The sequence below is a fragment of the Strix uralensis genome, chromosome 7 (genome assembly GCF_047716275.1).
Source record: "Strix uralensis isolate ZFMK-TIS-50842 chromosome 7, bStrUra1, whole genome shotgun sequence".
Classification (NCBI taxonomy): Eukaryota; Metazoa; Chordata; class Aves; order Strigiformes; family Strigidae; genus Strix; species Strix uralensis.
In genome coordinates this window covers 6,376,793-6,404,246 of record NC_133978.1, presented here as the reverse complement: position 1 = coordinate 6,404,246, position 27,454 = coordinate 6,376,793, and the positions used below count along the sequence as shown (strand labels likewise).

The following is a 27,454-nucleotide window of genomic DNA, read 5'->3' as shown; positions in this document are numbered from 1 at the left end:
ACCATATATAGACAGTAAGCAATGGCAATAAATACCAAACATTTTAGCTATGCCTGTACAACAGTTTGAAAACTATAAGCAATCACACCTTGACGTAAATGAAAAAAAAAAAATTATTATCCTAATGCTAGACTTTAATGCAAATTCCTGAGTGAACATTTCCCCACATAAACTACATCAGTGTTTTGTCTTAAAATTGATTAAATATCAGAATCAGGACATTAGCTATAGTCTGATGGTCAGTGTCATAAGCATTCATGGTTGAACAATGCTTCTTATTCCTTTGTATAGGGGTCAGTTATTTTACTGTTAATTCACAGCACATTATGAGTCAGAAGGCAATTTTTTGAAATGCTGTATACATTAAATCTGGCAGTGAGCATTTTTCAAAATACTTATATTTGGGTTTATTACACTATTTTCAAACAAAAATGTGAACATGAGTACCCTTTAACAAAGCTTCACCCAACCAGATCAACAGGAGAACATGGCGTTCTTCACTTAGTAGGCTCGTGGACTTCCAGGTGATGCACATAGTCCACCACCCACAGGCCTGCCTGGTAACTCATTTAGTAGAGCTCCAGAAGAAGGTAAATCAAGATGTGGATAGAGGTAGGCCTTAAAAAGTACTTTCTTGAGAGGAAACTCAAAGAAAAATGCAGAGAACCTCTGTATTAAAATTATTAACTCCAAGTCTTCGGTAAAACTTCACAGATGTCAAAGGAAGCAGAAACTAGATTTATCCAGGGAATGTGCCTGCCATCCATTACAGCAACACCTTCTTTCAGATGTCACTAACAGAACTCAGCTGAATTTGAAAGACTAAAATCTCATCTACTGACAGCATTTGTCAAGACCAAACTGTAGTCAGTGAAGCCATACTCATGTCCCCATTTCTGAAGACATTAGATGAGTCACTAATGCATCAGATGAATTAAATATGACAAATCTTCTATTTATCTTACCTCCACTGTTCACTTTTATCCTACTAATTTGCCCCTTTGTTATAGTAGCTTTAACAGAGTCCAATGTATAGTCACTCCCTAGCTCAAACGAAATCCATTGTATAGCATTAATAGAAAGACTTGATAAAGCCTTAGGCTACAAGGGGTGAACTCAAGCTGAATTTATACTTAGTTACATGAAGGGAGGCCCCAAGACCAGTGAATTTTGCGAAAAATAAGGTTACCACATCCATCAACAGAAGGTGTGCCCTGTGAAAAATAAGGGAACCGCATCTATCAGCAGTAGCTGCATCCTGTGAATAATAAGGTAGTCACATCCGCCAGCAGAAGCTGCATCCTTGAGATAAGATAAGGAATGGCCTGCCTGAAGACAGAAAAAGGATCCAATGAGGAACAAGAAGACCCCAGACCCAAATATTACTATTGGACCAAACCGTCACATGAGGTGAGGGGAACTTAGATTGTAAGGGTATAATTGCCCAGAGACTTCTTTGTTTGGGGTCCCTCTCCAGAGGCACCCAGCTCGAGCTGTTTTTCTGCTGTACCATTTGAATAAATTGCTTTTATAAGATTCAATGCCTGAGACTCTGCTATGGAAAACCTAGGGTAAAGAAATTTCTCTGACACCTTTATTCCCCGAAACATTATTATGAACAGGATTATCAGCAGCAGCTTGAAAAAAGTCCATCACTCCTCTAAAAAGAATCTCTATTAATGAGCTCCAGAACTAACAAAGCAGCATTTTCACACTGGTGACTGATATTCAAAAGAAATAAGCATTTAATTCTCATGTTACAGTCTTCAACTCAACAAGCTCAGTGAGTGACACAAGCTAAAATGTGAGGTGAGAGAGTATTCTTTCCAAATCTTGGTATGCAAATCTGGGACTGCTTGGTTCACATCTAAGTGAAATTATCTAGAGCATTGTTTCAAAATTCCACTATATTTTAATTACAAACTGTAGCCACATGCAAAAATTCATCATTTAAGAGCATGTTAATAGAAATACCTGCAGTCACCACAGAAAAATATGCCCACAGAAAATTAAATACTATATGCTATGACAGGCATAGCAGGTGAGAGTGCATGCATGCACAGTTTACGACCCACATCCTTTCAAAGAGCTTGAAGTAAATAACATAAGACATTTAACAGCAGCAGAATGTGACCTGAATAACAGGCAATAAAGTTACATATGATGTGGAATACCGCAAATTAAAAATAATACACAGCTTCAAAGGACTAAAAATATCTGCAAAATTAACAAACTGCTATCTATTTTACAGTTGTTCAGCGTCTTAAAATTAACTTGTGTAGTTTGGCAAATCCTCGGAGGAAGATCGGCTGTGAACACTCAATTTGTCATTGCATAATAATAGGTGATAACATGGACTTAACTTTCTTTTAAAATGTATGAGGTGTACATAATCTACTTTATGTATTATTTATTTTTCTAGTTATCTGTGGTCTTGGCTGAGAACCAATAAATAAATTGAAAATGTGAAATATTTTTATATTATCTATGTATAAAAATCAATATAAAACTATATTTTTTATTCTTGTCTTGTGTTATCAGCCTGGAATGGATGGGCGAACATTTTAAGAGTACTCCAAAATGAATGATTTTTTTTAAAAGCCTCAGCTGATCAGTGTGACAGATAACAATGATATTTGCTGGTCATAACACTTTTAATCACAAAGGACCTTAAGGTATCTCAGACACCACATGCATATATCAGACACTAAAATGCAGCCATTTCTGGGCCCAGAGGAAGCCAGCAGCTAGTAATCACTACCCTGAACAACAGCAGAGACTCAGAAACCGCCCCAGCGGCACATGAAGGAAGACAAAATAAAAAAACAACCAAACAAAAAATGCTGACTAAGTTGCAACTTTAGTAAAGGCAGGGTGATATAAAGACCGGATTTAAATGGCTAACACGCAGTCCTTCAGGCACAAGTTTGCCACATGGCATAAGAACATACACCACACTGTTCAATAGTGAAAACACAACTGAAGTCCACTTTGCCCTTTGATAAAATCAAGCCTGGTTGCTAGCTCGTTCGACAGCATGGCATGGCAATAACTTTATGGTACAGACCACTGTTCTTTGCTTAATTGTTCCCACTTGTTTGGGAAGGCTTTCATCATCCCCTCTTAATCTGATTCCAGGCAACCCTTAAGAACCATTTGTTTACAAAATTCATGGAGTACTGATGAAAGGACATAATTCTCAAATGACCAAGCACTAAAAGCATTACTCTTCTGTCCCGTTTTTTTGTCTGAAACCTTCTCCTGAATCAATTTTCAAGGTCGATTTCTTCAGGAACACATTTTCGATGTCTGTCATCTGGCTTATTACTATCTGAGCCTGGTCTTCATATTCACCCAATAGGCCCTGATTATCCATGGGGAGAGTAAAAAATCAACAAAGAAACAAAGAGCCTGAAAGTGGCTAATACAGCGGTCTCAGCAGATCATAAAACCTAGTCCTATTCTGGAGTCTGGTTGGAAATGTGGAGATAGGTCATGAGGAAATGAAATATGGCAAAATTCAAAATTGAGCTGCTCTATCAAGAGGAAATGACTCGTAGAGTAGGTTAAAAATCCATCTTTCTCCTACTGAAGTCTCAAAACATACCTCCAAATGGGACTACTACACCTTCGCAAATTAAGTCCTTACTACTGCACAAAAGAGGGAAGATTTCTGTTTTTAAAATTTGTAACTAAAAGGCTTTAATCCCAGATTCAGGTAAAAAGTTATTTTCAAGAAGAGCATTAAAGCATGCATTAATTTAAACCTGTGCTTAATAGCCACTAAAATTAACAAGAGGCATCCCATCTTCACTGAAAAAACAAAACAAAACAAAACAAAAAAAAACAAAAAACAAACAATGGAAGTGCTTTTCTACTCATGGAAGTGCTTTTCTACAACGGGACCCAGGTTGCACAATTTACCTCCTTATAAGTGGTACCTGAGAACAGACAATTACACAACTCAAAGTTCAGACATTTGCACATCAAAACATATTTCTCATGGATATCCTAGCTTCATTTTGATACCAGTGTTACATAGTTAAACTAATTCCTTATGGTGCCTAAATTAATTGTCATATACTTACTCTCTTTCTGGACATCAGCAAGTGCTGCGTGAAGTTCCTCTTTAAACACAATTGCTTCCTTAGCAATTTTTTCCCCCTTGTCCAACAGATTCCAAGTGGCTTCTTCCACAGAAGCCAGCAAGACTCGAGCTCTTTTGGAACGGCCCTTTTTCTTACTAGAAGGATTCTGTGGACAGTTCACTAGTGTTGTAACCTACATTTAAAAGAAAGAAAGAAGATAATAGTTCTTAAATAAGTGAAATTATATTTTACTTTTTTTTTTTTAAACCAAATTAATACAGTTGAGAATAAGCAATGAGATTCCCCTTGCTTTAGAAAGACAGGCAAGCTCAGCATGCATACTGGGAGAATGGGCAAAACTACAGAATCAAATCTGACAGATAATTTTACTTAACATGCCTCGTCTTTGTATTCTTCTTTTTGTGTGATCAAAGCAAAGTCAATAGAAATCTCACCATCATATTAACCATGATGCAAACTCCTGACGCTGTTTATTTTTAAATTTCCTCATGATAAAAAAAAAAAAATACTTAATGCTATCTAAGGAGGTTTCAGTCAAGGCAGAAATTATAATCATTGCTGAATCTTCCCATACTTCTGGCTTAAATCTCCCAAGTTATCTCAGACACAAACACCCAAAATGACTATAGACACACTTCAAAATGTTTTCTCTTCTTACAAAGGAGGATCACAGAGGTCAGAACTCAGCACCTCAGAATTCTCAGGGGGACCCTCAACATTAAAACTGTACATTTTACGCAGAATGTAGGTTTACTGCAGCTCTGTCCAAACTATGTTTTTTAACAATGCACTTCAACATCCATAAAGAACTTATTTTTATATAACATCCCACTCCACATTCCTCATCATCTGAGCACAGCCTCCACACTCCAACAGAATGTTTCTAACAGACTATGCTCCAAGGCATTGCTTGGGCTGTCACACTAAGGAAAGACTCCTAAAAGATTTTAAAAGAGAAGTGTTATGTAGAGACTTTGAAACATACTTTATTTTCATTAAGTTCACTGGTGTTTTTTAATTCTCCTTCTGTTCTGTTCTCTGTGCCAGAACATGGATAGTATAATATTAAGTACAGATCTAGTCTTGGAGCTCAATGAACACATTTTATATGTCTATAATTGCTTCATTTTATTACATGGCATTCCAATCATCAACAATATTATATAAGCAAAGCAAAAGCTGTGTATGAATTTCTCAGTCCAGCAGGCAAACTTAGCTGAGGGCTGCAGTAAGCTTGTGGTTTGAGCTGGTCTATGGAAAAGGGCTCCAATCCCAGGCGTGTGAGGAGGCGTGTGCTAGCTGTGCCCTAGCTCACCTTCGGATTGTGTTCATGAACTCACGCACTTCAGTGCTCTTCATGAATCAGTACTTTTAAAAGTAACTGACAAACATCCTCTGGGAAGCATTTCTATGAACACATCTTTGAAAGACAAAAGCCCTGACCCCTACATCGTTCATGTGGAATTTGGGGGGGAAAAAGCACCAGCCACTTGACATGGACTACTCTGGCATGTCACAAGGGAGACAGCAACATAAATAACTCTGGCTCGGATTGTTAAAGAGGGCTTGGGTATTTTTCCGACTGTGGCTCAAAGAAAGTAAATTAAATTATTTATTGCACATAAATCAGCCAGCTGGTAGAGAATGCACTGGGAATAAGAATCTTTATATCTTTTATTTTTACAAACCCTCTAACGTTAGTTCCAGAGCATTTAATGCAGTTTCAATGATCATATTTTTGAGAGTGAGTTAAAGTGATTATAAGCTGATACTTCCAACAAGAAAGGTATAAAACACTGTTAAAAAAATTAGAAGCTGCCCCAAAAACCTCTCAAGTAAAAGACATTCTATTTAATCAGCATTCCCAGAAAATAATATATTCTATTTCTCAGATTTTTACTGTAGTCTTGTTTTAATGTAAAATACCATTCTATGTACTGTTCACTCATGTTTTGGAAGAGGAGGAAATGAAACAAAACAAATGGAAAAAGAAGAAAAATAATCATTCTTGCAGGTGAAAACTCCTGACTGTAAGATATCCTTCATGTTCAGCATCTCTGTCAGGAAATATCAGAGGCAGCTTCTGATCTCATATACGAGTCAAAATTTGATAGGTAGTTCTTGGCTCATGGAGATTAAGGAATACAGAAAAACTACCCTTGAATCCTCCAACAGAGAATCCCAGCGAGGAATGCAAAAAGCTTTATGCAGATCGTACGCAGAAAGAATTGAACTACACAGTAGCTAATACGATGTGTCCTTTTGATACACTGTCAACACAGCTTGTACTGTAGTGGCAGAATACACAGCCAAAATTATATCATTATAAGAAGAAAAAACAAAAACAAAACCCAACATATCCCCATTAATCCTGCTCATGCCCGACTGCATTTCCCAAGTATTAACACCTTCTTATTGCCATTACAGCAGGTCTCCCAGCATTCCAGGGAAATCATTGACAAGAGGTTATTCTGTATCTCTGGTAGGAGCAACAGAATTGTGCTAGAGGCACAAGCCCATATGCCATCACAGTTGCAAAACTGAATCACGTAGCTGTTGCCTGTTATCGCCATTATTTATTAGGCTGAAGGGGTGGGATTTTTGTCATGATTATCCCAAATACTGAATTCCTAAGGAACTGTGCAGCAGTTCTTCCAATGATATAGTCAGTTCCTGCCAGCCCTTACAGACAATCTTTTAATATTGCACTAGTTAAGGAAATAATGTCTTGGTAGCTTGAATACCAAAAGATTTGCTTCACCTTTGATAGTTATATGAAATAACTTAAAGACTCAATCACAAAACATTCTTTTTTGCTTAAAATTTAGTTCAGTGCAATCCCTAGACGTTTGAAAAAACAAGACATGAACGCAGTGATCTAATGACAACAGCAGAACCCTCTGCTCACTGTTTCAAATCCCAAGTATTGCCCATACAAATAAATACTGGTTAATCACTTTCAGTGTGTGAAAGTAAACTCACCATACGTAGAACTAGAGCCAACAGTGTATGTTTCCTGTGTGAGAAAACTTTTGTCAGTGTGGATGACAGGTGAGAATAAACACCTTTCAACTTGCCTGTTTTTCATCAGTGAAGCAAAGGGCTCGTAAAATACATGGATGTTTCTACATATTCTGTAAAACTTACCTATCTTTTGCAGCCATAAACGTTCCTTAGCCCACATGTATGTTTAAAACATAAAAAGATGGAAGCAAGAGGTTTGGCAAGGAAAAGCTCTTACAAATATTTGCTTATGTATACATATACACATATAACATATATATTAAACGTGCACGTGTGTGTATACAGAAATAGAGAGAGTTTTAGATACAATATCCAAATAAGTAGCAAATTTACAGTTTATAAGACTTGCAATGACTGCAAAGGCAGTTATGAAGTGTTTCCTGAATGAATTAATGAAGCTATATGAATCTCATCAAGTCATATATTTCAAAACTTTTACTTGTACATAAATTCAAAAGGAAAAAAGTCTTATAATAGTTTGCTACAGAAGCAAATTTATACCTAGCCATAACTGTAATCATTAAATAGTATAGAAAAGAGATTAAACAGACTTCAGTCACTGAGGATGAGATAAAACAAAAGGACATTTTCTATTACATTAATTGTTATATTTTGTGAGTAAATCTAGCACAAGCATGACAAATATTAGACGTCAACTATGCAAATGAAAATACTTTATGATCTACTGATTGCTTCACACTAATTGCTCCATGACAGAGTGCAAATCTGATAAAAGCCCAGAATTAAGGAAAGATTTTTTTGTCTGAGCATGTACCCAATTCACATCAAGGCAGCTGTCAGCTGAATGATATCAATTTTGACAACTATCATTTTTAATGGGCCAGATGCATTGATAGAGAACCTTATCTAAAAGCCTGCCTTTCAAAACTAATGTTCTCAAAACATGTGGAATAAAATAAAATAAAGGCCACAGACAGAGGGAACCCCTTCTGGTGAGGGGGCAGCTGGACAGGATTAAAGAAACTTTTTTGTAACACATAGAAAATGGAGTGCAGCTAGTAGTACATCCCCATGAGAGTACAGTTTATAAGGCTGGACACAGAATTACAGTAATGCAGTTATACCACTTCCAACATATGAGTTTCTATCTCTGCGGAGCCCTGCACAGCACTATTTGAACTTATCACCTTGTGTCGGGCCACTGTTTGGGATGCAGAGAGGGAAATGCAGTGAAATTGCTGCCCCTGCAATCCTCCAGACATTGCAATTTAGGGGCATTGTTTCATTCCAAGGATGGAGAACTTGCCAAGTCAGAGGGGGTTTTATACAAAAGAGAATGTCATACTGTTTTCCCAGTTTCGAAGTGATCACCACTGTCAGTTGCAGATTGCAGGGAAGAGAGAGAACCTAGCAAAGTCATTTGCAAAGTTACATCCACATAGGCTGGTTTTGCCTTCATTTTCTCCCATATTGATGCTGTTAACCTAATGATTGCTCTAACACTTAGCATAACTGGCTAGGACCGATTTCTGAGAGGCTCAAACATTTCCACTGCCTCTTCCCTACCAGAGCATTACAAGACTATTAAATAAATAAATTAGAACATAAATCTCAAAATAAAGTGTGTTCAAACCAGCAGCTGCTAAGTGAATGTGGCCAGAGCATAATACTAGTCATTTTTATCTATGACTGGTCTAAGTCTCTTTCTAATCATAGATCAGTTTTCGTTTATTGCCTCTCCAGCATCTCAGTCATCCCTCATCGAGTATTAGTTTTAATCCCTGCTTTTGCCTTTTCAACATTTTTTCTGTCTCCTTCCCACTCAAAATGCAAGTTTCCCTTCCACAGTTCTGTTATGAAACAAAGCATTAAGGCTGAGAGGGGGGAAAAGACAGCCAAAATCGTATTCTCTTTGAACCAAAGCATTTCCATTTTTAACAGACTCAAGGTTTCTAAAGATGCTTGAGAAAAGCTTTTTAAAAAAAAAAAAAAAAGCTTCCTTTGTTTTGTTCTGGAACTGTATTTCTTTGTTTTGTCAGGTTTCTTTGATCCTGCAAAACTCAGGCCAAAATTTACATTTCTTCATCTCCTTTAAAAATAGTCAGTGTTGCAGCTGCCTGAGCACAGTGTGACCTACTGGTATACAAGAGAAGGTTTAAAAATGCAGTCTATCAAGACATCTATTCCTACTACTCTGAAACTTATTTTATAATCCATCCACATATGATGCTCCAGCTTGACGACTTCCCACAAACCACTGAACTGTTAACTAAGGTTTTATACACTGTCAATCACACACAGGCAAAAATAAATAAATAAAGGCAGAAAAAATGAGTGAGAGGCAGCTCAGTTAATACCAGCTGGAAATGAAGTAATGATAAAAATAAAAGGTTACTTTCTGAAGAAATTCTTCTAGAAGGGACAAATGTGTAAGGCAGGAAAAGAAGATAAGTCAAAAATAAAGACAAGAAATTTTGAAAATGATATTGAAAGATGAATAAAAGAAACTGGATAAGTTAAACAGATAAGTTAGAAAGTTTCGGATGGGGAAAATACGACTTTATCTGTTAAGGAGAAACGTCTTTCAATGAATTAACCGATTTTTAAAAGCAACATTTGTTATAAAACATGATCAGCTTTTCCTGGCTTTTAGAGCCTGTACAAGCACTTCTGGAATAAACAAAGGACTTTTCCAACATGAAAGTCCAGATAAACATAAGAACCATCACACCAAACATACTCATCTTTTTATTGTCCTCATCTTTCATCTCTATATTCTTCTTCCCTCCAATCATAATGTTCTGCCTCTTTATTTATAACCTGACTATTCCTCTGCATCATCTGGTCACCACCCTTTGGCAAGCCCAGGGAAACCGCATGCAAAACACCCAGGACAAAGAAGGAAAGATGTCATCAGAGCAGTGTGTGTGAAAAGAAGTGTATTCCTGAAATAACAAAATTTACCATGTACCTAAGTGCCTGACTGCAGCCAAATTAAGCTCATGAGTTGTACAAGAAAAAACATTTTTTTCTTTAATATCTGTCCAAGTACAATAATAATTGTTTTATTCTTCATTAAAGGCAATTTTATTTATCTTTTTTAAAATACAAAAGTTGCAAATTGAAAAAATTGAAATAATAGAAAACTTAGTAGATATGCCCTTACCTTTTTTTAATAAGCTGTACATCACCAATTCTTACATGTATATAAACAGAAAAACAGCCAGAGTACAGTATTCAACCTGACTTTATTTACCAACGGTCATCCTCCTACTAACAGTTTTGTTTGTTGATTGTTAACATAAACTATTTAACAAAAAGTTATTGTCTTGTAAGAGGCATTACTCAAAGAGCTTGGAAAGATCTTAATCAACCAACCACTGAAATTACTTCATAGCCATTATACCTAATCATCTTCACAACCTGAAAAACAACGAAGTATTCTTTGTACATTAGCAATTGAAAGAAAATTCTGAATGAAGTCACACCTTTCTGCAGCCAGAGTAGTGACTGCCAGGTAAAACATACCCTCAGGCACCAGGAAAAGAATAGTAAATAAGCAGGGTACAGCTGTGGCAAGCAGTTTGATCTACATCATCTTGGCAAGGCTGAAGGAGAGTGATAAACTGGCATCCTTGTGCTATGTGTAAGTGGCTAATTAAATGCAACATCTTTGTTCTAAGTACAATGAAGAGAAAATTCAAAATAGCTTGAGTTTCAAAACAGAAGATGTCCTTTCTGTTCTTTACCCTGTAACATATTGCTACAGAGGTCTTTTAACACTTTCTTAGTTATACACGTTATCTGCAAAATGAGGTCAGGTCTTCAAGTAGGTCCTTTCCATTGTAATAAAAAAGACATTTCTAATCTATGTCAAATACAGACATAATGAGAGAATCTTTAACACACTAAGCACTGCATATTTAACCAGTGAATACTTGAAATAGAACTGGACTATGCAGTAAAATTGTGCCTCCTAAAATGAAAGTTTTATCAACAAACCTGAAAGACTTTTGTAAATTACTCAGTCTAAGTTGTCTTCAGTTGGAAGGAAAAGTACTAAAATAGGTTTATACAATATGCAACAGTTGCACTGTTCTTAGGGCAACAGAATGCAATTCTTTTCAAAATTCAGATAAAGAAACTCACATACAGATTTCAAGGCTCTTCTTTTCTACTCTGTCCACTACTTACAATAGGAAACTTTTCATGTGTTGGAAGTCCATTTGCAGGGTATTCTACATTTAAACATCCACTAGATAATACTGTACAAGAGACTAGCTAGAACATGCAACATTTGCTGTAATATACTGTGTGGCATTTGCAAAAATGTAAGTGACTGAATGAATTACCAAATCTGAAAGATGACTGATCCCCCTGGACAGTTTCTGAGTCAGAGTAAACTACAAGCACAGAAGAGCTGTGGTTATGTCTTTCATAACTGTGTCCTTAGCCAAAGTTCTTCAGCCTTATTCCCTTCCCTCCATGGTTGTCCAATTTATTTTCTTCAATACTAAAATACCTGAATTATCAATGGTTCCAATAGTTTCTCCACTGTAAACGTCTGGATCTGCAGATCCTGAGGATCAATTTTCAGTTTAATGCTTGGCACTTTTGTTGACATTTCACCTAGGTACAAAACAAAAAAATTGCAATAAGCAATTATTAGCCATGACCACAAGTCTCATTGCCCTGTGTCAGAGCTCAGAGACTGCCTATGGGAATACAGACTTGGCTCCATAGCAGGCTTAGGATTTCAAGAGATAAAACTAATTTTTCTGACTCCTCATTTCTAAATTGTGAAAAAATATGCAAATACTTGCATAAACTGTAAAACAATAGATTTAAAGTACTTTAAAATAATATAAAATCATAAAGTACATTTAAAATGAAGTACATTTAAATCCTTGTCTCTTCTTCCAGATTTCTAAATTGACCATATATTAAAAATACACAAGTATAATTGCATTAGAAGACTTTTGAATATAAGTTCTCTAGTAGTCAATAAAAAGGAGCTTTAAAGCAAAAAATTATATATTACATTATTGAATTCATCACAAAGCAAAAACATTAATGCTATGTGCACAACACCTGTATCTTATTCCATGTGCCAAATTACGGTGGTCATAAGAAATACTTTAATAACAAAAATATATACAGTAGCCCTTAAGGGTCCTGGCAACTAATAGCAGGAGAAAGTAAAACATTTAGTTATTTTACACTCTGTAATAACCAATATTTTCTAAGTGTCAAGACAGATTAAGTCAAGAAAGCCTGTTACTGAAGTCAATAAGATGGAAGTAAAGCTAAGTAAGGCCTTTAAAGCAAATAAATCATTCATTAGGAGCTTGATCCAAAGTCCACTGATGTTAATTTAAGGGTTTTCACTGAGTTCACTGGGCTGTAGTTCAGGCCTTTAGCTTCAGTGAAATATGTGTGTGCCAACAAAGAATTATAACTGTGCTTTAGTAGGAATGCAACTGATTATTGTCCCAAAATAAAAGATGTTTTAAATTTTCCATTAACTTAACTTCCCATAAAACATAGCTCAGCAAAGCCCTTTTAGGCAATAAAGACTTCAAACACACAAATAATGGATACCTGTCTTTTTTAAGCAGGACTTATTACAACCATTGCTGCTGTATAATAAAGTAATAACGTACTGCAATTGTGCAGGCTAAAGATATATATTGTCACCTTCCGGTGAACCTAGCATTGATTTAATACAGCACAGTAGGTTTAGGGTTTCTATAGCAAGTTGTGTAGAAATGGATCCAAATTGTTTATCACAGAATAGTTATCCACATTTCACTTGCAAGCAAAGATAATACGTACGATAATTAAAGAATTAAGGTTAAAGGTAACTTAGGGTTTTCCCATTTTTAGTAAATGTTACACAAGTGACAAGTTTATTCTTTTATTACAAGCTATATTAGTCACAGCCCTAAGTTCCCACAGATTCAGCTGCATAGAGTCAGGTGACAGCATATGTAAAAAACTGATTTTTCATTTTTAATTCTAAGTCAAAAAATAAAAAGAACAAAAACTTGAGATCACACTGACCAAAATTACACTTTTCCTTCCATGGAAAACAGTAATAGAAAGAGAACCCTAGAAATGTCAATGCAAATTATTTGGTCATATTTTACACATTTAACTTTTAGATACTTGTAACAAACCCCAAGGAAATAAAATTTGAGACTCCCAAAATATCCAGTGACAATGGTTCTCCTTCTGTCCAATGAATCAGCAGTTTTGAAATACTCCAGTTTAACTTATCCTTCTGTTTGAAGGGAACTGAGTCCCCCATCACTCACTATTTCAGAAACAAGTGGTGGCTCCTAGTCAGGAAAAGGACTGCAGCCCTTCTGCTACCTCAAATTGTTATGTATTTTCCCTCACGTGATGAAGTTGTAGCTATGCAAGTGTACAGAGCGCATCTCTTATTCACAAAGGCTCACTGCAGCAGTTACAAAGTGCTTTGAGACGGGTGACTCAGTATCTTCTGTTGGTTCTGTTCTGCTAGGTGTAAAATGCTAATTTATTCACTCAGCTCAAAACAAAACAGGCTGAAAACACAGCATAGCTGTAGAGGCTGGTGGTTAGAGCATGTTCCCATAAGGCAAAATATTTTGTTTCCAAACTTTGCTTAACTAATGTTTCCAGAATTTCAGACCAAGGAGAACCACAAGAGACAGAAGACACCAAAAGTCAATGAACTCAAGATATCTACAAGCACATTCAACGTCATAAGTGTCCTACTGAATCAGATCAACAGTCCCTCTAGCCTAGTATGTTTGTTATGGTCAGGCTATCAATTCTTGATAATACACTGAATTTGCAACAAAGCAAGAAATAAGGCAGGCTCTTTCCATCCGCTGTTCAGTGGAGGAATCACTAAGAGACAAATTCACAATCACCCAGAGGGCTTCATACAACTTAGGTCATCATGAAAGTGCAACACCTCCTGGTTTCTTTATATTGGGTGTGTAGCATCCTTGGTGAGCTGAGCTCTGCAAAAAGAGCTTATTCTTACAGCTCAGGCCAAAGACATGCCCATTCTGTACCCACACAGGCAAGGGGTTTTTTTACTTTTTATTTTAGCTATAGTGGCTCTTACTGTTAATACCCATTGGTTCTTTATGTATGGAAACTAAAAACAAAAGTTAAACCAATTTCTCAACCATATAATTATTTGGAAATACACTAAATATATAATGTAGGTAAAGTCTGTAAACCTCAAGAGTGAGAGGTCTAGTACAAAATGCAATCTCAGTGGGCCAATGGCCATTAACTGCATCGTTTTATTGAACAATGAATATTCAGAAAGGGTCGGTGTCTGTAAAGTAGATTAAAATTCAAGCTTTCTTATAGGTACAGCTATATAGTTATTTCCAGCAATGTTTGCCATACTCGCTAGGGAGCTATCAGTAACCTGGAAGCCAGGTTCCCACCGACATTCGGACCTCCACACAATCTCTTGAATTAAAGACAGCAAACACTAACAGGAGATCCTTTTTAACCCATTAAAGTAAGCTTTCCTACAGTACTAATAACCTGCTCTAAAAGCCACAAATGTCAGTCCTGCACATCCCTGCTCTTCTCAGCTTCAATTCCAAGCTGCACTGCTATTTAATAGCTTCTTAAACTGCCTCTCCCATAACAAAGCAGTAGTGTGTGCACTTTTGGTTGACTGCCGTGTTGGCAAATAGTGTGTCATGTCTGTGCCTACCTGTCAGCATGTTGGTGCAGCCCATGAACGTACAGCAGAGAAGCACCCACCCTGCTGAAGAGCTGTTTCTGCTGTGTCCACCCCTGAATCAAAAAGCCATTAAATTCAACAAGATACTCTCCTCCAGCTTCACTGTGATTCCATCAAACCACATCATTTCACACTCTTGATAAGACAGACTTTTTTTTTTTTTTTACCATCTGCAATTCACTGGTTCTCTAAATCTTTGGCCAACACTTCAATAATCTGCCTTTTATTCACATTTTTTAAAAAAATCTTTATGATATTGCTGGTTCACAACCCTTGTCTTTGACATTTTCACAAGCCTTCCAGTATATGGGTACTTCTTGAAATCCATCACAACAGTTGCAAATAGATGGTATCAACTGTGCTGTGAATTTTTTCTGGTCAAGACATATATCAGTTGCAAGGGGACAGGTAAGAACTGGATGGAGATAGCACCTCACACTTCTACTGAGATTTGAAGAAATCACTAGATGATTTTCAGGTTATTTTTTCTGCAGATACACTCATGCTTTAACTCATGCGCAGCGGCCTCCCCCCAATTCCTTAATAGAACGGTGTTAGCAACTGCTTTACTCAAAATTCAGAAATAAAATGTTTGCTGCTTGCAACAAGAGCTGCTCTCTATTCTCACAGCACAACTACAGGTCATCTACAATGATCAGATCTTTTCTAAAATTTAGCAGATAAAAATGTAATTATGGTCACTTGCTCTTACTAGAGATCACTGTGCTCCAGAATCCTACCACTGAGCAGTCTCAAACATGGGACTCCAATCCCATTTTTACAGATCAGAAAAATGCGAATCCTTCTGCTGTGACTTTCCCTTTTCTGGGTTTTTGGGTTGCTTTGGGCTTGCTTTTTGGTTTTTTTAACCATAGCATATTGTCTAACATAAGCATTTTTATTCTTTGCTTGAGCCCTGGCTCAACTGGCTTTTGAACTCAATAATAGCTTTTTAAGGTCAAGCCCACAACTTATCATTTACTGAAAGTCAACTGCAAAAATTACTGTTTCTGAAAATTTCAATTATATTCTAAGGTATAAATAGCCTACTTAAGGGCTCACTTGCTGATTCTAGTCTTTTTTTTTTTTTTAAGTAAAATTCTAATGCTTCCTGAAACTTCCTTAAAGCAGTCAAAACATGAAAACAGGCTTGCAAGCCAATGCAGTGAAAACTACAATATCTTAAATTATTTTGATATCCTGACTACATATTTTTAACTTACCAAAAGTGAGGAGCCTGCTCTCCTTACTGTTATTTACTGTTATTATATTTAAGAAAAATATGCAGCCAGTAAAGATTATTCTGGGGTTTTCTCTGATATTTCCACTTAAAAAGTGAAGTTCCATCCTTCCAGATCATCTTCATCAAAACGACAAATTTTGGTGCTTGCCTCAGGAAAAAATGAGAATCATAGTCCATTGTCTATGGGTTTAAAATGCATATGTCTACTCCAGTATAACATGCCCTCTAATTTCAGCAGGGGTCTTGACTGTGAGATATTTTGGTAAAAGGCTGCTATAACCTCACACTCAGTTATATTAACCTTTACAGTAGGCAATTTCAGCACTGTAGATCAGCAGCTCTTACAACACTTAAGATGTTAAGCATGTGTCACAAGATACAGTTGTGTCTCAGAACAGCCAGAAAAGAAACCACCTGCACACTTCTACCAAGTGCTACAAACTTTAAGAATTTTGTCTTTTCAGCAGACGTGTCCAAACTGAAACTGCTGAGTCTTTTAGTGTAAGAGAAAAAGACCCTGGAAAAACAGTCAAAGTCTGTATCCATCTGCAATACAATGTGAACATAGTACCTGCAGCTTTTAAACAATCTATAAGTACACTGTATACAGACATAGATAAACTAATTAGTGTCAGAAAGCAGAGCCAAAGATATTCTGCGTAAATTAGAAAACGTTAACTTTAGAATAATCCATTTCCTGCTAGATCATTAGAAAGCCAATAGCACATCACTCACCTATCCTAGAATATATATGGTCCATATTCAGCTCTAAAGCAACTGTCTATGTAATTTCCTTGTGTTAGGAACTTCAGTGCAACTGCTATGGCTCACTATTTGGCTTCTGAGGCATCTGCAAGGGACTGCCTGACAAGCTCTCCAGTGTATTTCAGGATGACTGACAGGACACAGTGGCTGCTGGAGGGGTGGCAGGGGGATGGGCATCCTTAAAGCTATATACTAGAGCACAAATATGTCAAAAAAATTTAAAGTCAAAAAGCCTTCGAACAATTAGATGACATGAAACATGTCATTACTGGTACTTCTGGTGCTTATTCTTGTAATTTTCAGCACAGCTACTGTTTTCCCCATACATTCTGATTGTATGCCAACTTCTGTCTCGAGGCAATGACTCAGTCTCAGACTTTTGAGCTAGACAGCAAAGGGATTCATGAGGCTCTCACCCAGTAACTTGGCACCAAATTTGTTTTCTTTGGGTTTTTTTTTTTCTATTGTATGTTACTCTACACTGAAAACCAATATATTATCCTATCAATTTCATAAAATGCACAGGCCTATTGCCTTCTAAAAAACAGGGAAGGCAACAAAAAAATGTTAAAACGTAGTCTGGATTAGTATTTTCAGACAGGATACACATGGACAGGACACTCGAGGACTTCCAAGACAGGAAACATTGCTGAGAATATGTAATAGAATATGTTATATTATTTGTTCTTACTTTAAGTATTTACTACACAGCTTCATCAGTGGGTGCCAACACCAGTCTAAGAATAAAATTTGTTAGTCCTTTTGCTAGAGTCAGCACAACAAATGCAAATCAGGTTTTATAGAAGCCACAAAAACAATCACTGTGTTTTTCTTTACTCCTCTGGCTGATACATGAAATAAGGTATTCAGTACACAAAAACATGCCAGGTCTGTTTGCAGTACAACAGCATGGACTTTTTTTGCTTGAAGACCTGCTGTACTTTGTGGGCCAGACTATGCCCTGGAATGGAGCAATACCTCTGAGACCTGGGAAGGATCTGGCCTGTTTAACACCAGGGAAAACCTATCCTGCACCTGCCAAATGATTTAAATTTCCACACAAAGCTGTCAGGTTACACTCTAACTTATCACTTCATAGCACTAGTAACAAGAAACGTGTCTGTTAATGCAAAGACACCACAAAGGAACAAAGAGCTGGAGAATTGAAGAAAGTGGCAAGATTCAGATCCCTTAATAACATTTATTCACTGAAGGCTACTTCACTTAAACAGGCTTTCCATTTAGGTGCAGATTTGCAGTGAAGTAACTGGAAGATAATTTTTGATGCTGAGATTAAAAACAAAACAAAACAAAACAAAACACCGCTTTTTACATTTCCTTTCACTTCCCCCTGTGTCTACTTTCTCCCTAGAGCAATTTTTCAATTGTTGGCCAACTTCAACCACATCTGAAAAGCAGCTAAAATTCCCAAGTACACAAGATTTTCACCAAGTTCTTCAACACAGTTCTCAGTATAAATAGTGTCATACATAATCCTTTATAATGAATCTGCCAAGGAAAAGAACACAGCCTAAGCCTAGTTCTTACTGGATACCGGAGAATCCACATGGCAAGGAACAGGTTTTGACTGACCCAATGGCATGAAAAGCTTTAATTAAGGTTTATGAAAAAAAAACATTTGAGATGGGGGAAAGCATTACACCTCAATGAACTTGTCTCATGTAGACTTTCTGATGTCTAGTGAGATAACAAATGAAGATTTTTCCCAGGGTTATAACATTCAGAACATGCTCTCTTTTCCTTGTTTAATAGTCATGTCTTCTTTTTCTATAGTGCATTCCATCAAAGCACTTTTTCAAGCAGAGGTCATCTTCCAGTATCACATAAGGAAATAGAATCACAGAGGAAAAATTATTTACCCAAGATCACACAGAATGCCAGTGATGGCATCAGGGATGGAGTGCTGGGATACAACCATCAAGTCACTAGAGTACCTTACTCACACTTTCTTTAACTGAGGCCAATAAGCCAGGTAAGAAGAGTAAAACATTTCCAAATACAATTTACACCATAAATCTAAAGATATAATCTTATCTTCCATACTCATGTCAAGGTTACCCCGATACTAGTAACTCTTATTCTTAGTAAGGTCAGCTAACACATTCTTCTCCCTTAAACATACTATCAAAATCACTGCCTTGGCTGAATGCAGGCACTTCCAGCCAGTTTCAACACACTGACAAATTCTAGGAGACGTTCCAGCAGAGGTGTGAATCCTGCAGCCTGACCAGCTACAGAACTTTTGGCTTTGCACTAGCTTGACAGACTCTGCTTTTCAACCAACAGCTATCCAAAAATGTGTGTTATGGTCCTGAGCCTACAGCCACTGCAAGTAAAATCTCCTCCACTTAAGTGTAACCATGAAAACTTGTGAACCTGACAATGCTCTCACTTATTAGCAGTAAACTAAACAATTCCACTGATATCAATGAAATTCTAGTGGATATACACCATTATGGGTGACAGCAGAATCAAAACAATCCTGTTTGGTTTAGAAATGCTTTACCAGTCTTCTCTTCATAACAATAACACTTCTTCCAGGTACATTTTTGCAAATACTGGAGGTTTTGGTCTCAGAACTGCAGCTGTAATATTTAAGATATTGAAAAAGCATTTACTTCAAAAAAAATACAAAAAAAAAAGGTGGTGGTTAACATCAGATGGCAGCATTTAATTCAAAAAAAAAAAAAAGGTTTTCATCAGTACTCTTCAGATCCATTTCAAATTCTTAAAGAAAAAAAATCCTTTCACATGAGTCTCTGTGCTATTTTCACTGCATGCACTTTGAGCACGGAACAAGGATCCCTCTCTATTTAAGTGGCATGCAGCTCCTACATAGATGGTTATCCTGTGCTGGTAACGATAGGTTAAGGTCTGGCTCCAAGCCCTCTCTTTTGTTATCACTTTTAAAGTGTTCCTATCTCTATTCAGAACCAGAGTCTCTGTTTAAATAAAGTTCAAGTTGACCTTCCACTAAAAATAGGATATTGTTCAACTCATTAAAAAAAACAGACAACAAAAAAATTCCATAATAAGCTACTAAAAGGTTCTTAAATTTTATTTTTGTTAAATGCAATCCCCCTCATTTCTCCTTTTTGTTATTTGCTGAGCGTTATCTATTGCAACATTATACTACACTGCTTTGCACTTAACAAATGTCTCTCTCTTACTCAGTTGCAATGAGGTAAAAAAAAGCTTTTCCCTTCTCTTTGTAGACCTGCTAATCTTGCCAACAGATTTGGTTGTTTCATACCCATCCATTACCCCAGGATGCTTCACCATCACGTACCATTTCATGTAACTATTTTCAAATTGATATAAAGGTTTGTATTATTTTTTTTGTCCAATGACCCAAATAGTGTAATTCTTCTACCCTTTTGTCTACAGACACGCACAAAACAACCTCAAAATCAAGAGTAGCATACGTGATTGATATTTCTTAAGTATATATTAACTTTGAGATCTGCATGAAAATAAAAGAGAAATGGTTCTCAGAAATGGCATCATTTTGGCTGTTGGCAAGCAGCTAGTTAGCTAGCACCTACAAAAGCGTGATCTATAAAACAGGTGACAGAAAAGCAGTATTTAAGCAAAACCATAATCCCACCACACTATGCCTGTATACATGGACAGACCTCTGACATACAGATTAATTCTTCCAATGGGGTTCCTGGTGCTGCATGGCACCCTGTTTCCTCCGTCGACTCAGACAACCAGTTTCAAATCAAAACATGGCTCAGAAGAGAAACTCTACTTAGTTCATACATCATTTCTGGTGAAACACCTTCAGTAATGAAGAACACATTCAGTAATGAAACACCTTCAGAAATGAAGACTAAAGACGTGCCTGCCCATTTTGACCTCCCCTCTCATTCCAAGTCAAAAAGAATTTGGTTAAAGAGAAACCATTTAAAAACAAAACAAAACAAGACAAAACACAACCAGACTTTGTTCCAAGGTGGATTAGTTTCCTAACATCAACCAACTGTTTAGGAATAGGAGAGAACAGCAACAATTCATTATGCATTTTTTCTAAATATCTGTCACCAGGCCTAATTCCTTGCTGTTGGATGTCTTTTGGGCTCCACTAGCTCTGAACATAGCTCTTGTCTTTAGTAAGAGGAATCCAAATGGATTTTACATACGGAAAATTGTCTTAGCGTACATAAAGTTTTTTAAATATGCCAAGAGTTATACTGAATACAACAACCCTTCGTTACCCCTCACTTATAAACAAGTGCCTTTTATATTTTAAAATAAATAATAATTCTATAAAATTGCCTTGTACATTAATTCAGTATTTTCAACACCGAGGTGATAAATGTACATTTACATAAGCCTTCCTTGCATTAGATGCAAAATCCAGCAAAGTACTAGGAGGTAAATTCAACTTTTAAAATAACAGCATCCATGCAACGTTTTATCCTTCCTTTTCCAATATTTCAATGGTTTTTTCATATTTCAAAAATACACAAACACATTGCACAACTTTGGCTACTGGCTTCAAGTGACAAGACCATGATGATTTAAAATATTCAGAACATTTAAAAAAATCATGTTTCAAAGATCTTTTTCTAGAAAGTTGGTTAAGAAAACCAGCTTTTTAACTCAAACTTTTGAGGCAATTATTTGATTAAGCAACTATAGTTCCAGTCACAGCTTCGGGTACTTTCACCAAGGGGAAAATTCACTTAATTTCTCTTCAATCTTACCTTTTGAATCAAGAATCTAACAAGAGAGCCTAGAAACAGCCCTGTGAAGAACTCCTCTTGATGCAGCTTGGCTCCAGAGGCACTGACAGCGGGACAGCAAATGGTTGCCTGTCATTCCTAGTCTATGAGGAACACAATAGGAGGGGAAGAGAGTCAAAATGGGGAGGGCAGTACCCATTTGGGACCTCCTCCTAAACTGTTAGTTCCCGACTTCACTGACAACTTGCTACTGAAAATAGCACTTAAAGAGACTCCAAGCTCATTCCTGGTCTTGCAAACATAGTCTGGCACTGAACTTTTAGACCCTAAATCAGACACCATTGAAGTCAATGGCAAAGCCCCCTCAGAAATCAATGAGGTTTAAGTGAAACATGAGAGGGAAAAGGAGAAGAAGAAAAGCAAAGGCCATTAGTGTAAAACCCAGGTCAAATATAGTTGCAATGTACATATCATAAAAGTTCATACAAACCATGCTGTACATGACAATCTTTGTCATTTACCTTCACAAAATATTCATAACGTACTTCCAGATCGATAATCCCACATTTATAAAATTTCAAGAAATGGACATGAGTGAAGTTTTGATAATTTGCTATTATAGCAAATTTGAGTACCCTGAAGTGTAGTATGCAACAGTGTTCATGTAAAAAAACTCTGGAGACTTTGAAAAGGCATAGACTGATCAATACTTATACCTATTCTGCTAGAGACTCTATTCTGCTGCTTAAGACCATAATAGTCTTAAACCGTTCAGTCTGAAAATTTGCATGAGGTCCATGTGTCAGGCTGAATTTTCTTTTTGGAAAATTTCAGCCACAGCAGTTTGGCTATTTTTAGTTGATTTAAAGGTAAAAAGGGCACAGACAGCCTGAAGGTTGAAGTAATCTGACATCACCTAACAGCATTGGAGAGGCTCAACTAGAAGAAAAAAAAGAGACCTGGGGCATGAGTACATATTGTGACTAGTCACAGGTGAGGAAAAAATCCAAGACTTGGACAGACAGACGTAAGAGAGTACTGAAATGGAGGGAATAGGAAAAAAAAAAATTTAAAAACTCAATCACATTTGGACCCTGTTGTGCAATGGCCAATCAATTTCAATAGGGTCTTCGGCACTTAAAGCTGCATAGAAGGAAAAGATTTGAAAGTCAGATAAAAGATGCATACAGAACATCTTACAGAAGATTTTGTTCCCCTGCAAAAGCATCAAATATTATTCATAGAAACTAAGTAGACTTTCCTAGATGATGTAATAATTTATTATGGGGAAATGTACCTGGTATTGCCATGTGAAACTTACAATTTTATTCATAATTCATTCCTCTCCAAATTTTTTCAAGGTTCAACCTTGAAAGGTGATTTTTTCTTTCCTCACCTTCAACTCATGAATAACAATAGTCAGAGAAGAAAGCTGCTGGAGTAAGAAAGATTTAATTTTCTGAGCACTATATTACAACTATGTGGTGCAATCCAAGTCTAAATCTTACTAACTGCAGTTAGTATTTCTCATTTCTTAGCTCTCTTATTTACTTTATGAATGTTATTTAAAAGTTAAGAACAAATAATGCAATTCACTTAACTGCAAGATTCAATATAGACAAGTGGAGTTACGTGGATGATCCCTAATACAGTTTTTTTATCATTAGATCTTTGTAACTACATCAGTGCTTCATTTATGAAGCAAATTACTACAGCGGTGAACAGAGATTCTCTTTATTTAAAGAGGTGCACTAAGGAGAGGTATGGAAAATGCTAGGTTTTTTGAAGTTCTTTGCCCTGTCACCTGCGTTACCAAATGAGGAATGGGATTCAGTTGCTTAAGCGAAGCAGCTAGTGACATTTTAGATACTGTAGGTAGGGTATCCATCATACAAGCCTCTAGGGTACCGCAGGTCTCCCACAGACCTCAAACACATATGTCAGAGCTGGATATGGGGATGCTTTATGAAGCCAGGAGTGTCTAAAACGGTTCTAGACACCTGTGCTCAGGCACCTGAACCATTCCCAACATGTCTTTACCTTAACAGATCCTCCCATTAATTTGTTGCTATAAAGCTTTTTCACTCAAACTTGTGTTTGATAGGTTACCTGTGAAACACTTACAGTGGTAGGCACATGCCATTACAAGTAAGCATGGCAAGTTTTGAAGTTACGCAGTACTCACTGCAACTGCTACACTAAAAGACATCTGTCAAAACCGCTCTACTAAATATATTTTTGTCTACTTACATGCTCATACCATTCATGCCACAGAAGTTGGTTTAAAATCCCAAAACGGCTCTGAGCAAAAAGCAACCAGGTCCACGATACACCAGAATATTACCACTGTATCTAGAAACACCTCTCTGAGCCACACTGTCTCTTCAGTAAGAGGAGACGTTCATATGCCTCTTCTTTGTCCCTGAGAGTCTTTCCAGCTTCCACGCCGAGGGGGCTGTCTGTCTCAAGAGCCTGCTGAATTCACATGCTCCTGTCACAACCTCCATTCGAATGCCCAGCTCTGTGTCCATCCCTCTTCCCTCCTGCTCCCAGCCCTTCTCCTCCTCCACAGGAGGACACAGCTGCTCTTGCCCCATTACTTGAGGCAGACACGAAAACCCACCCAGGCTGAGAGTGGACCTGAGGTGGGGGGAGCCCCCCCCTGCTGCCCTCCGCTCCCCACCCTGCGCTGGCCCTGGCTCGCACCCCAAAGGGACCAGAATGACAACACGGCCCATACTAATCCCTGACAGGAGAGACAGAGAGATTACGCTGCCACCTCGCCCCAGGACAATGCTCAGCGGTAATTTATAGGAGGAATCTCACACTTTTAATTCACCCACTGCCCACCAAACTGCTGTTTTATCAACAAAGTTCCTTCTTTCAGAGCCTGCAATAAACAGCTCTCGTTCTGTTTGCAAACAGCGCCTGCCAAGAAGGCTGTTTCCTAAACAAACTTGTGAGAAGACCTGCCACCACAATGCCAATTCAGCTCCCAGGGAGTGGAAAAAAAATTTCCCCAAACAGATCCTGCTATTGGCAAACGCTCCTGTCGGATCCGCTTCCTAGCGGTAGTTGTGAGAATTGAACATACAAATGTCCACATTTGGGATTTTTTAAAGTTAAATCATTATACGTCAGTGTTCATGTATCCCTCCTGACATGCGCTATTTTTTCAGGTAGCAGGTTTTCCTGTCTGTTTTGCTGTCATGATTTTTTCCCCTTTGGTTCACAAGGTAAAGTTCTGCTTTTTTCTGTTCTGCTATAGGACTCTGGATAGAATTTCACAGCTTTGAATGAGAGCGAGACCTAGTCAGACCCAGCACTTCTGGCAAAGCATGCTGGAACTTTAATAAATCAAATTTCATATCAAACAAGGTATCTCTATCGGCATTGGATGGACACAATCTGTAGTGCATCTCAGCCTTGGCCTGTGATCACCCCCATAAGGAACCTGGCTGATTAACATCAGGGTTTCATGCATCTCCTGTACCTGGATTTCATTCCCACAGAAGGAAAGTCAAAAATTTATAACTGGTGAGTGGCTGAATCTAGCCCCAACAGTGCATCAGGGCATGGACAGAATGTGTGACCAGACCCCAGACCTTAGACTTACCCTTTTGTCCACCAGTATAGGTGTCATCATATTTGCTTAAATAATTTAGACTGCAGCAGGCCAAAGGAAATTTTAAAATAAAAGTCTTTAACAAAATTTCGCACTGCTGCAGTAATTTCTGATGTTAGCTATCACTTGAATCACTTCAGAAATAAAAGAGTTTTTTGTTTGTTTTACAGGCAGCATGTTCCAATATTCTGACTGCCCATTTGCCGTCAACTATTATCTGTAAGTAAATTCAGTAATTAGTAATTTGTTTCTATTTTCAGTTGCTCTACTAATCTATTTACTTTTAATGGAACTACTGAGCAGAGTTAATATATTTCACATTTGTACATTATTGTTTAATCAAACTTGTCAGAACTGTAATTGAATACATAAGCTGTAACTTTATATAAACAACAGATAATATGATTTAAAGAGAGGACTCTTTAAAAACAGCCTGCTTACAAGGCACTACTTCCCACTACTACTGAGAAGCCTTGCAGTATGAAATTAGCTGTATGGAAGCTTAAATTGCAAAATTAATCAGAAATGAAACAGCAGTTCCTGCAGTTCCTGAACCCATGTTTGGGTCTTCTCAGGATCCACACAAAGAAAAGACACAAATCTCAAGATTTCCACTGCTTGAGGTTTATTTCTTCAAACTATCTTTTGGAATTTTCACCAGGAATATTTTTCTTAAGCAGGAAATGTAGGCTATAAAGGTGAGAATAACCAAAGGTCAAAAAAATATTAGAATATTCATGAAGACCACGATGTTTTCAGACAATTCAACAAAAGCACCTTACCACTGTGCTTCTCCACATGCAGCCTACCAGTGACAGAAATCGTCAACAATATAGACCTATAAAAATCAAACTTTTAACCAGGAGTGTTAATATTGTATATCATAGATTTCTGCACAAGCAAAATGCTAACAGTAGATGTGTAATTAGTAGAACTTCTAATATTGTATAACAATGTGTATGTAGAAGCTTAGTCTGAAACAAAGAGAACATTGAGCTGAAAGATCCATGGTAAATTGACTTTAAAAGATAATCAAAGTTGCATCTGTTCTGTTACTGAGTTTTAGCTTTCCTACATTCAAGATCTTATAATTCACAACATACAAAGTATTTGATTTTACACATATAAAGAACTGCAAAGGTTTATTGCTACAATCTAATACTGAGGCTTAATAGGAATTAGAGTGGTCATTTACCCAGGATAATTTCAGCCTCTCAATACTACACATAGATTTTACGTTTAGGCACAAACGTGTGTTTCAGGGTTAAGCCAACCACTGATCAAAAGGAAGATTTTCTGATGAAGAGATTTTTTCATAATTGCCCACTATCTTATTTAAACTCTCTTATAAAGCATCTGCTAATATGTAGATATTAACACTAGATGCACCTACTGGTTTTACCCAGTATCATAATTCCTCTGTGTAACAACAATGAGAAACATAGCCTGTAAAACTCTGCAAAATCACAGTTTTAAACTACAACAATTAAATAGATTCTGTATATATTATTTTTATGGGGAAAAAAAATCTATCAAACCAGAAAAATATGATGAAATGAAGAATGAAAAAAATAAAAAGGTCAGTATTTTAAGATTTGAGTCATAAAAAAGGGAAAAACTCTTTGAAGTAAATCAGGGTCTCCTACACAGGGATTTGTGCTTAGAACAGAGACAAAAGCCAAGCAATTCAGAATGGGAGCCAGAAGCATATTTTATTTTCATACAGGTGGTAAATGTTACTCTATTTATGGTGTTGCAGATGCATTGTGAAAGCCAGGTCTAATTCATAATCCTACTAGGAGGGTATTTTTGGCACATAGAGTTGCATTTTCATATGGTCTTTAGCATACTCAGATTCTGAAAGCATATCCACTTACCTGCAACATTAGAAGCATTTGCCTATCCGCTTACCTTGTTTCTGTTTTCATTAAAATGTAGTAAATGTGTGTATAAAACAGTTGCAAGTAGAAACATGGAGTATAAAACCCAATAAATCTGGTAAAAACGCATTAAGGAAAACGGCTCAAATCCAGTAGTACACTGCACACACGCCTAAATTTATTAGGATTATTTACTTAAAAATAAGAATGCAGATAAACATTTGGCTGCACTGACACCTACAACAATGTTCAGTGGTATAATCTGATAATCTTGTAACACTGAACCTATAATTTCATTAAAATTTAAGTAGAACTAATAGCATCTTTCTAAAAAGGATCCATTACTGAACATATGAGAAGACTAAAGGGAAAA

At 36.9% G+C, this 27,454-nt stretch overlaps 1 protein-coding gene across 3 annotated transcripts in view; it reads right to left on the bottom strand.

Annotated features, from left to right (window-relative positions):
* CTNNA3 (catenin alpha 3) overlaps positions 1–21,718 on the bottom strand; it is a 544,925-nt gene extending 523,207 nt beyond the window's left edge. For all 3 annotated transcript variants that reach the window (XM_074874301.1, XM_074874302.1, XM_074874304.1), the window contains exons 1-3: positions 21,598–21,718; positions 11,617–11,723; positions 4,089–4,281 (exon numbers count right to left, since the gene is read on the bottom strand). In XM_074874301.1, coding sequence (XP_074730402.1) covers positions 4,089–4,281; positions 11,617–11,718 — 295 coding nt within the window. In that variant the 5' untranslated portion in view covers positions 11,719–11,723; positions 21,598–21,718. The remainder of the gene's footprint in view (positions 1–4,088; positions 4,282–11,616; positions 11,724–21,597) is intronic.
* Positions 21,719–27,454: the final 5,736 nt, after the last annotated feature.